At 43.0% G+C, this 12165-nt stretch overlaps 1 protein-coding gene across 2 annotated transcripts in view; it reads right to left on the bottom strand.

Annotated features, from left to right (window-relative positions):
* MOCOS (molybdenum cofactor sulfurase) overlaps positions 1-11767 on the bottom strand; it is a 387414-nt gene extending 375647 nt beyond the window's left edge. For both annotated transcript variants that reach the window (XM_045006427.1, XM_045006428.1), the window contains exon 1: positions 11507-11767. In XM_045006427.1, the coding sequence (XP_044862362.1) occupies positions 11507-11687 (181 nt within the window). In that variant the 5' untranslated portion in view covers positions 11688-11767. The remainder of the gene's footprint in view (positions 1-11506) is intronic.
* Positions 11768-12165: the final 398 nt, after the last annotated feature.

Genomic DNA, 12165 nt, shown 5'->3' with positions numbered 1-12165 from the left:
TTCCTCCTCTTGCAAATATAATATTCCCTTGGCTCCTACACAGAAAGAGAAAGAGGAAGATAGTAAGAAATAGGACAATAAGAGAATAATAGATCTTGTTTGGGGAAATTTCTCTATCTCGTTTCATACCCAGATTTCATACACCAGATAGAAAACTAATGTGGTTGTGTACGGTAGCAGTCCCATGACAAGTATATTTTACAACTTATTTTGTCATCAAGGATGAATATGAGAGCACAAACACACAAAACTGACTCACTGTTCATGAACACTTTCTGCTCCCTTTTCAAACTGCTGTGTTCTGAATCAGTGACCTCGGTGAAGTACAGAAAGATTCCTAACAAAATATTTTAAAATGCCATTTTAAGTACAATATGCCTAGTATACATTCATACCTGGTGCTTAGAAATCATTGTTATAGATGCCTTAGAGACATCTTAAAAAGCTCTACATGCCCTCTTTTCCCCCACCCCAAATATCTTCCCTGGCCAAGGTTCAGGTCTTCCTCACCATCCTCTCTGCTCTGCCAATGTTCCCGGACTTGTCTGCCCATTTGTCAGCTTCTCTCATTGGTGATTTCTATGAGGCAGCCCCCTGTGCCTGGTATGATCTTCCCCAGCTTAACCATAAAGCTTCTTTTCACATTTAAGACCCACTTCTGCTATGATGTATACAGTGAATCAAGTTGATTGGCATATAAACTGACCCTCCCCTCTCTGTTTATTTGTGTCTGTCCTGAGACTGGGAGCTCCTTGGAGCAAGTACCCATCCCTTCTTGAATGTCTGGAAAGCACCTAGCACTTATGGTAAGTGCTACAATAAACAAATCACTAATAACACATGAACATAGCACAGAGGTGGGCAAACTATGGCCCGCGGGCCACATCCGGCCCACGGGACAGTCCTGCCTGGCCTGGGAAGCTAGTCCCGGGCCCCTCCCCCGCTGTTCCTCCTCCCCCGCAGCCATGGGGCCGGGGGGTTGGATAAGGGGAAGGGGGTCCCAGGGGGGCAGTCAAGGGACAGGGAGTGGTTGGATGGGGCGGAGGTTCGGGGGGGGGGGGGCGGTCAGATGGGTGGGGACTCCTGAGGGGGCCATTCAGGGGTCGGGAGCAGTCAGATAGGGGGCAGGGGCCAGGCTGTTTGGGGAGGCACAGCCTTCCCTACCCGGCCCTCCATACAGTTTTGTACGCCCATGTGGCCCACGGGCCAAAAGGTTTGCCCAGCCCTGACATAGCAGAGGCTTCTGTGGGTCAGATTCCAATCTCACTTACACCAGTGTAAATCTAGAGTAGCAATTCCACTGATATCAACTTGACCATGTCTCTGTTTTAAAATGTATGGGATTTCTTTGGATTAATAATCTTATCTTATTTTAAAAAAAGAAATAGCTCTATATCTAATACAATGGTATGTAATATGTACATAGAAATAGGTGTTTTCTTAACTGTGTATTTCTATCTAACACATGGAACTACCACATGGCAACATTACAGTGGAAAAAACCTTAACTGGAAGTAGCAAAGAGTCCTGTGGCACCTTATAGACTAACAGATGTTTTGGAGCATGAGCTTTTGTGGGTGAATACCCACTTCGTCGGATGCATGCTCCAAAACGTCGTGACATACATCCGACGAAGTGGGTATTCACCCACAAAAGCTCATGCTCCAAAACGTCTGTTAGTCTATAAGGTGCCACGGGACTCTTTGCTGCTTTTACAGATCCAGACTAACACGGCTACTCCTCTGATACTTAACTGGAAGTAGTCATTGCTGAATATAAAAATCCAACAGCAAGAATGTTTTCAAGCAAGAAAAGTTTCATATATGCTCAATCTGTTCAGTGAACGATCAGAAAGCAGCTTCTCCTTTTACAATACAATCTCTTCCCTGTATTGACATATTCATTTATTATACAACAAAGTGAACACTACTATGCCTTATATAGATATCCCTTATAGGGATCCCACACTAACATGTCTGAACATTAAAATTAAAATGTTCAAACTTGGGGTGCTGAAAATTAGTCATTAGTGCCTGAGAATGTGCAACACCCATTGACTTCCCAGAGGCTCCTCTCTAAATCAAGACACTGATTTAGACACAGGAGTCTAAATGTGGATACAAGTGCCTAAGGCACCCAAATCTGAACCCTTTTTGCCAAAGGATCCAGTCACAACTGATCCTGTCTGTACTTGCAAAGTACAAATGAAAAGTCTGAACTTGCACCATTACTTACAGCAGCAGCAGACTTGTTACTTACAGACTTGTTTCCTAGACTCTTCAGCTGAGTTTACAGTTTTAAAAGCCTCATACTATAACACATGCATTTAAATGAACCGGTACAATGGTTTCTCAAACACGTCTGAGAAATGTATTGCAATGACAAAGCTGAGGTTAGAAACTACATTCCATATATCAATCTGAGTAATGCAATTGCCAGAAACAGAAGACAACCCCTGAATCTTTGGGGAAATCTTTTTCCTCTTTTAAAACTAAAAATTCCTTCAATGTTGAAAGATTATGGCAGTTTCATGATGGGGACTACTGTTTATTTGGAGCTCAGTCCATCAACACCAGAGCAAAAGATCAAGCAGCACTGCATGTGCTACACAATGTGTACTAGTGATAACCTTTTGAATCATGATGTGCCAGATGACTATTTCCTAATGACACGTTGCTGCTATGAAAATTTGTGAAGAGAAAAAAAATTGAAACATCTATGCATTGTTGACTTTATGCTTATATTCTGTATTAAATCCTTTTTACACTCAAACAGCTCCTACTCTACTTCTTAACGTGAGCTCATTAGATAACACAGACAAATATATTAAGAAAGGGTCATATTCAGTTAACCATTTATACAATCAGAAACTACAGGAGCTGTTAGTAAGATTGTCTCACATCACATTGTTGTGGTGATAGTAATGCAATCAACTGAACAGCCATATAATAAGCTGCATGTAACATGGTCCTCTCACCACCGGCACTCCACGCATTAATCAATCTTCTTTGGGATGTATTCTAATGTTACAAACCTTCAAACACCAGCTTCTTTCCCCTAACAAACCAAAATTTACCCTTCTAAAATGCAGTGCAGCATGGGGGGATATTCAGTAGTGGCCCATGACAGGTTTACGGTCACATAATTCATGCCTAATGGGAGCTAGAAACACAAGCTCTGTGTGGTTGGGGAGAGCAAATCCCAGTTTCCTCTACTCTCTCTCCGTAACCAGTAGTTTCTGAGATGCTGGGGTTTTAAGTCATGACCTTTTTTATGTCTAGAAAAGATACTTTCGATCATTTTTAGAGAGTTTAAAAATGTATTTGTTATAATTTTCCTTTCCCTTCAAGTCCAGTACTTTTGGATCAACTAGCTTCACAGGAAACATGCCAAAATAGTCCCACAAGAATTTTTGTATATTCTCTGAAACAGTTTTTCCCTGTAAAACATGCAGAACACATGACAGTGTGATGTGGTATAAAGGTTATACTAGCATGTTATTCAGATGACTGTCATTACTGACGTGTGGTTTATCAGTGGTGTGTGACACTCCCAGACTCATATTGGTAGACCTTTATAGCACACCATCATGTATGCTATCGTTACCTGGGGGTACACCATCAATGTGTGATCTAGCCCAGCATGTGGTGTTATACTGCCCCTGGAGCAGCCCAAGGGGGAGCTTGTTATTTAGACCTGGCTTTGGGCGGCAGTAATTTTTGTTAGGTTCCCACTCACTCCATGCCCTTTCTTGACCTTCCCATCTACCTGTACAACGCTCTGTAAAGTCTGCTTCACTCTCATGCACAGGAAGTGGTGGTAGGGTGCACCAGTCCAAGAAAGTAAGGTCACCTGCTGCCCCCTCTCCTGCCTTCCATTGGCACATAGGACAGGTCATATTCTGGCCCTTAGATTGTAAGCTCTTTGGGGCAGGGACTATCTTTTTATGATTTGTGTATAGCACCTAACACAATGAAGCCCTGATCACTGATTCAGGTGTCTGGCGCAGTGATAATACAAATAGTAATAAATCTCCCAGATAAGTTTAGGTAGCATTGTATTCTATTCAGTACTCCATTGTGCTTTAGGTTGCTTGTTTGTATCTATGTTTCACATACTTGTTTGGCTTTTGTTAAAAGGAGTGAGGATTCATGAGTGTGAATCAGAGCTGGTCAATGTGTAAACTAATTGTTTCTTTTGGTTGGCGGGGGGGGGGGAAAGGCCCAATGAAAATGTTGATGAAAGATTTTTAGGAATTTTAAATTTTTTCTTTTTTTTGTATTGAAATTCAAAAATGAAAAAATTGGGATGAGTTTGCTTTCCCCCTTCTTCCAATTCCCCCCCCCCTCCTTTTCAGTAGCAAATTGGAAAAAAGTCACAAAGAGGAGGCTACAGTTCCTGGAGCCAGAGGGGCTGCAGGATGAGAGGGTGGTGGGAGAGACGCTGCCGGAAGAGGGCGCAACGCCTGCCCAGAGCTGATCCCCAGGACGGTCAGGAGGAGGCGTCACTTGCGGTGAGTGAACCCTGCGACACTTGGGCCTGGCCCCATCCATCCCCCTGCACCTCAGGTTTGCTCCACTGTGGCAGGAGGGGGGAGCACTGGTTTCCACCTGCATGCTCACCCCCTCGCACCAGTGAAGACATTTTACTTTTTCAAAAGGTATAATACCTCCAGCCACTGTCAGGGCTTGGGTGGCTCAGCTTTCGACAAGGCATAATTAAGCTCCATCTGTCTGACTAGAACATGCCTGCACTTTTTTTTTTTTAACCTGGTTGGGTGATAATTAAATTAGTGACATAAATATAATCCTAATTATCAAAGTAATCTTTACACACATATTGAGACCAGACCATTACTAACATGTTCTCACCTCCAACAGTAAATAACAGATTTCTGCTGAAGGGGAAAGCAGGTCTCAGCCTACAAAACAAAGATTAAAAGGGCTGATGTGCCAGTGTACAAATCATTACTGTTCTGCAAATCAGCAGGGATTCATATACATATGACACAGCTCTCAGATCAAACACCAACATGATTTCATCTTTACCATTGCGGAGTAAATAATAAAACTGAGTGGTGCTGGATTATGAAAAGATTTAAGGCTAAAAATTAATTCACACCATTTGAAGGAAAAAAAAAATCTTTCCAACCTTCATTCACTAATTCTTGATTTCAACCAGGACAGAAATAATAGATGAACTCATGCCTATGATTATTCTCCTCCCAGAGGACAGAACTGATACTGCTTGTCTAATAACCCTTACCAACAGAATAATGCTGTCTTGAGAACTATTTGCCCCACTATCCTATTTAGAGACAAAGACCTAGGATAACAGTAATATGAGAAAGTAATTATTTGGAGGAGACAAAGATCAAATACCTAAATGTTGTTTGTTTTGTTATTGAAAAACAGAATGAAAATAGGTGACAACTTTGAGTGACCACCCACATTTCAAGGAAATAAAGGACAATTTAATTAATAATTCAAGACTAAATTTATTATTGAGGGACCAACACCCATGATGTTTTTTTATTAGTTGTACAAAATTATGCACAAAAGACTTCACAGCACCATAGTATTGTATGATTTTTTGCATGCTTGTTGCTGAAATATGGATGAGCACCATCTATTAACTTGATATGGGATTTGGAACATTAGGCAGCAAGTGAGGATTATTTATTTCTTAGAAGACAGGTGGTCACTCTAGTGCCCTGTAGATTCTTCTCTCTGGGTGCATCTGTATATAGGGCTGTGCTCCTCCTGTGCTCATTATTCTTGCAACAACTCCCACTGAAGTCAAAGAGAGCTTTCTCTAGGAAAGGAGTACAGGAACAGACCTATAACTGGAAAAGTACTTTGGGATTAAATGTAATATACTATATTATATACAGTACGTCCACTTCTCAAAGACATGATACAGCTTGAACATGATTTTTTTTCTTTAGTGCTGTGATTTCATTATAGCAAATCATTCAACATAAAGTATATTAGATCCTATTACTTAAACTGTGAAACATTATTGATTTTTTTAACTGTTTCTAAATTAAAGGTTAATACTCTGACCCTATGCTATAGATAAGTGTTTTGCTCGTGAGTTTAAGGCCAAGGTCACATGCTGTGTGTACTCTCTTGCCTATAAGATAGGGATCAGTTTAAAAGCCTCCACGCATACGTTTAGAAAGTATTGCCCAATCTGTCAGTTAATCATCCTCCAAGGAGAAACTTACAGATAAACTTTTGCTTAAAAGGAAAGTCTTAAGGCTTATGTGTTAAGCATAACAGACCCCCAATGATTTAAGGAACTGCACTAGTTCTTTTTATCTTTTCACAAAGCTTTACAAGTGAGATTTGGGCAACTTTTTTTTTTTTTCCCTGCTGGAGTCAGTGGTGAAATTCCCATTGATTTCAATGGGAGTAGGGTTAGGCCAATGCTAAGCACTTTCGCAAATCTCACCTTTATTTTAGGCAGAACAGATCTGTGTTTCATACCCAGCATTGATTTCTTTCCAATAATCATGAGAACCATTATGCATTTAGGCCACAATCGCTCAACCCAGCACCAAGGGTGAGTAGTGAGGCTGTCTCAGATCAAGCAAGCCTTGATATGGCCTTCTAACTTTTAGGCCAGTCACACCATAACAATGCAAGCTACAATCAGAGAAGCATTTCAACATGGTCCACTTAGTGACAGCATCATCTAAGGAACTGATGTCAACTGAAAACAAAAAGTTGGAAGGACTTTGAATGTTTTAGTTCACTCCAAGTAGAACTCTAGGACACTTTATCCTCTTCCATTATGAGAAAGGCTTTAGGGTGGCTATACTAGGGTAGGGGCAGAGGTGAAAGTAAGCCGGTCCGGTCCGGTACGGCGTGCCGGCAAGAGCCAGTATGGCGTGCCAGACCACACCAGCTTCTGCAGAGGGAATTTAAATGGATCTGGGCTGCCCGCAGCTGCGGAGAGCCCAGGCCCTTTAAATCCACGCCCGAGCTTGGCTGCCGGGCTGGGGCCAGGATTTAAAGGGCCTGGAGCTCTGCGGTGCCCGAGCCCCGGGCCCTTTAATTTGCCCCTGAGCCCCAGGGGCTCCCAGCCACCTATGCAGCTGGGAGCCCCTGGTTGATTTAAAGGCCCTGGGGCTCCCAGCCACAGCCAATGCCCCAGGGCCTTTAAATCTTGAGAGGCCCCGCCTCTTCCGGTTGAGGCCACGCCCCCTCAGGACTCCGGTAAGTCCTGTAAGTTACTTTCACCCCTGGGTAGGGGGGGAAATGGTGTCAAAACAGCAAGCTCATTAAGGTGAGATAAGGACACTGCCCACCTTGGAGGGGATTCTTGGATGACTCAAAAGGACTACTTTGTAAAATCTGGTATAAGATGGATCAATCACTAACGCTTGAAGCTCGCTCCTTTTGTAAACTGGCATGTCATTCTGGAATGCATTCACAGGAGTGTCATAACACACTGGAGGTAATTGTTTGGCGGTACAGAGCACTGGTGAGGCTTCGGCTGGAGTACTATCCAGCTTGGCACCACACTTAAAGAAAAATGTGAACAAACTGGAGAGAGTCCAGAGGAGAGCAATAAAAATGGTAAGAGGTATAGAAAACATTACCTATGATGAAAGATTGAAAAAAAATGGGCATGTTAATCTAGAGAAGAGAAGGCTGGGGAGGCCCTCATAAAAGTCTTCTTACACATTAAAGGCAGTTATAAAGAATGGTGATCAACTGTTTTCCATGCCCACTGAGGGTAGGTCAGGAAGCAACAGGCTTAGTTTGAAGCAAGGGAGAATTAGGCTAGATATTAGGAAAAACTTTCTCACTCTACGGATATTTAAGCACTGGAGCCTGTTACGTGGGGAGTCTGTGGAATCCCCGTCATTTAAGGACAGGTTAGACAAATACTGGTCAGGGACGGTCTAGGTCTACTTGATTCCTGCCTGGCAATGGGGAGAAGGACTAGGTCATCCCAGGAGAACACATGCAATACTAGCCTGTGCAGATAGTCATAACTAAGCATTTCACAAAAGCTTGTGGCACCAATGCCAACCCAAAAGGCAAAACCCTGAACTGCAGAGCTGTTCCTCTACAAAGAAGATATTTCTAAGTACTTGGGGAGTATTCCTATGTGCATGTAAGCTTCTACAGGGTTCAAAGTTCATAGTCCTTTGCCATCCTCAAGAAATGGCATGAGGATTTCCCCGGTGACTATCCTGAACTCTTTTATTGACCACATATGCATTGAACCCTATTGCCTTATTCATTATCAGGAACGACGAGAAATATTTTTCCCCCTCTTTCACCTCTTGCTCAATTAGTTTCTGTCCCAGAAGGGATGAGTTTCCTGCAGCAGAAATGGAGAAGCCCAACAACTTTCATTCAGCTGAGGGAGGTACAATCTGAAGGTTAGTTTGAAAAACTCTGTATGCTCCGGACCCATATTCACAGATGACGTTGGGCCCTCCATGATATAAAGCTTCTAGTCCTGGCCCCAGGAAGGAGATCCTGACAGGTTACTGAAAGCTGCTGGTTGGCTAAATGCTCTGGAGCCTTTTAAACACTCAAAAAAATTACATCCTGAATGGGGGAGGGGGAAGGGACAGGCAAAGAAGTAGAGATATCTGAATGCCAGCTAGATTGGGCAATTCAGGTCACCGTGACACAGACTAACATGCAATTTAGGGTTATCATACATTCTATTTTATGCTCAATATTTATTTTCCCCTGGAAACGCCCATACCCTGATGTAACAAAATCTGCTGAGACTTATATGCATGCCACAAAATCAAACCTCAGTAGATTTCTATATATGCGCCAAGGTTTTCCAAAATGGATACCTAAAGCTAGGATCCTAATTCTCTTTTTAGACCCTGATTCTGCAATGTGGGTGCAGAGATTTATTCACAGAGAGCTCACTGAAAGCCCCGAGCTATAGACACTTAAAAGGCTTGATTTTCAAAAGTACTGAAGTTAATAGGAGCTACTGGGTTCTCAGCACTTTTGAAAATCAGGTCACTTGTATAAGTGTCTATAGCAGTGATTCCCAAACTTTAACAACCTGTGAACCCCTTTCACTAAAATGTGAAGTCTCGCAAACCTGAATATTTCCAGGGATTTTCTCCTTTACCCGAGTATAAATTATAAAAACATTGATCTTGGAAATATAAAATTTGTTTTATGACATGCTTATTACACACTATTTATTATTATTTATCATTACAGTATTTTTATTACATTATGAAAACAGCAACACTCTTCCAAGATCTTACTTTTGTAGCTTGTATCACTTTGAATAAACCTGTTATAAGACAAGGCTCCTAGGTTTCATCAAGGAGTATCAGATGTGAAACAACATGAAGGTATTTAAGAAGCAAACTCAAATCGTTCCTCCTACGCAAACATTCAGGTCTTGAGCAGTCCAGGCAAACAACGCACGTTACAACAAAGCTTAAACTTGTTCTTCATAATAATTTTAAAAACAATACTAGCTGCCTATTTAATTTTAAAAACAGCAAAAAATATCCACCTCCCTTTCCATTTCTTAGAAGGAGTCTTGAAGTTTAAATCTCCTCAGTGTGATAGATATGGTTGCTTTGATCTGCTTAGCTCTTGGAAGTCCAGGGGCTCCAGGCTGCTGGCCCCATGCTGCCTGGGGTTCCTAGGGACAGCTCTGTCTGCTATTAGGGATTTTTTTTCCCCGAGAACCCTCTGTAACATTTTGCGAACCCCCAGGAGTTCATGAACCCCGTTTGGGAACCGCTGGTCTCTAGGGATTTAGAATCCTAACTTTAAGCTCCTGTTTTTAAAATTTTGGTCCAAGTTTATTTGTCACACACAAACTTGTTTGCAAACTTTCCCAAATATGAATAACTGATGTCAGACGTGCTATGTCTTCAAATTAAAATTCTATAAATCTTTGTTTCTTTAAAGAAAAATGCTCAATCATCTCAAACTATCCCTTGCTCTCTTTCACTCGTTTTGGCCTTTTGCTGTAAATTTTAAAGGCCAGTGTCACAAACTGAACCATTAGTGAGTTGAACACAGATCCTATAATCTATTAAAAGAAACATTTCCACAGAAGTGATAAAAGAGAATAGACAAAATAAAAATATTCTTAGTAAAATGAGTATATTGACTTGCTCACAAATCTAGGATTGGATCTGTGGGTATGTTACTTACTTTGCTCCCTGTGTTATTTTAATTTTTCCGAAAGTCTTGTGGTCACAGCAGCCATGGGCATGGCTCTTAAACATATAACAGTACATCACTGATATGCCCTTTATTCTTATTGCCAATATAATATCAGCTTGGATATGGGAAAGCAAAGTTTGACTTTGAAAAATAAACATCTATACCAGGGGTTGGCAACCTTTCAGAAGTGGTGTGCCAAGTCTTCATTCATTCAAGGTTTCGCGAGCCAGTAATACATTTTAATGTTCTTAGGTCTCTTTCTACAAGTCTATAATATATAACTAAACTATTATTGTATGTAAAGTAAATAAGGTTTTTAAAATGTTTAAAAAGCTTCATTTAAAAATTAAATAAAATGCAGAGCTCCCTGGACCAGTGGCCAAGACCCAGGCACTGTGAGTGCCACTGAAAATCAGCTCGCGTGCCGCCTTCGGCACCTGTGCCATAGGTTGCCTACCCCGATCTATACAAAGAGAAATGTCACTCACTTAGAGATGCGTTGAGATTAAAATCCTTCTCCTCCTAAATGTTGTGAATTGTACTGTTGTTTTTAAAGCTATTGGTGTATTTTTTCATTAGTTCCCTGTGAAGATCTGTATCATTTTACACCAATACAAATACGATTTTAAAATGTTATAATTATATAAAAAGGAACGTCCTTTACTTATGTCAATACTCAGATCAATGAAGAAAATTTAAGTCCTGTTTAAAGGTGACCTGAAAAGGTGGGAAAACAAGCAGGGTTTGTGTCCTTTTTTGGCTGCTTTTAGCCCTATACAATATCGCTTTTTATTTTTAAAATGGGCTTTCTCCCCTGGCTTTTTACCTCAGAAATTCAAGTCCCGGATGGTGAACAGATGACATGGTGACATCCAAAGGGCGAAGGGAGGGAAAGGTGAGCAAGAAGGGGGAGAATATTTTTGTCAGACTGATTAGAGCGCTTGGTCTCAAACGCTAGGGACCGGGCCTGACCCTCTCTACAGCAAACCCCCAACCTCTGACGGGGTAAAATCCGGGCTCTCTAGCTCTGGGGCGTGCAGACAAGATGTGCCTAGTGTGTGGGGTCCTCTCCTGCAAGGAGCCTGCACTTACACTCCAACCACTCAACTTGCCAGCGCCTTTTCAAACTTCTGCGAAGGAAATAAACTTGGTGTGTTTCAGTTTCGGTTCAGCTGCGGCGCACGCCAAGGGGGGGGGGGCAGAAGTTGTATAAGCAGCTGCCTGCCCTAGGCCCTCTCGGTGGCCGAGCCGAGCCCCCAGCCCCTTCCCCGGCCGCAGGGGGGCTGCCTCCCAGCCACCTCCACTACAGATCGGGTTACCTCCGAGCCTGCCGAACTCGCTTTCCCGCATCCCCTGCACGCTGCCCCCGCTGTAGCCGTAGCCGGCCCCGGGCGGGCACAGGCGCTGGAAGTACTGGAAGGACAGCAGCTCTCCCCATGGCGGCGCCGCCGGCTGCTGCTGCAGCTGCAACTCAGGCCTGCTCTGCGCCTGCCCTGCCATGGTGCAAGCCCTGAGCTGGTGCAAACTTTCCTGAAATAGGAGTCGGGGCGAACCCCTCCCAGCACATGACGGACGCTCAGCTGGGGCAGGCGGAGATCTGGCGAGCTCCTCCTGCCGCCCTCCCCCAGCAAAGGACGCTCCACCCAGCGCCCGCTTCTGCTCTCAAGCCCTCTTCCTACAGCTGGCTTCATCCCTGAGCGCACTCAGAGCCCTTGTCCCGCTGCCGGAGGAGGGGAAACACCTGTTCTAGGTTGTTGGGAGAAGCCCCTTGGTGAAAGAACCCAATGCTGTCATCATTAATAATAATCAATAATTATTATATTGCATTTCCCAGATTCCGGATTGGCTTGGATCTGAGGTTAGATGTTCCCTGTGTCACTGCGACATTCCCGTAGGGCCTGTGGCCAAGGTATTCTGGAAAGAAAAGACAAGAAAATCCTCTTCTGGGTGCCTGTTCATTGCACCGCCAGACCCACAT

The sequence above is a fragment of the Mauremys mutica genome, chromosome 2 (genome assembly GCF_020497125.1).
Source record: "Mauremys mutica isolate MM-2020 ecotype Southern chromosome 2, ASM2049712v1, whole genome shotgun sequence".
Taxonomy (NCBI): domain Eukaryota; kingdom Metazoa; phylum Chordata; order Testudines; family Geoemydidae; genus Mauremys; species Mauremys mutica.
Note: the sequence above shows the minus strand (reverse complement) of the source record. Positions and strands in the feature narration are given on the sequence as shown.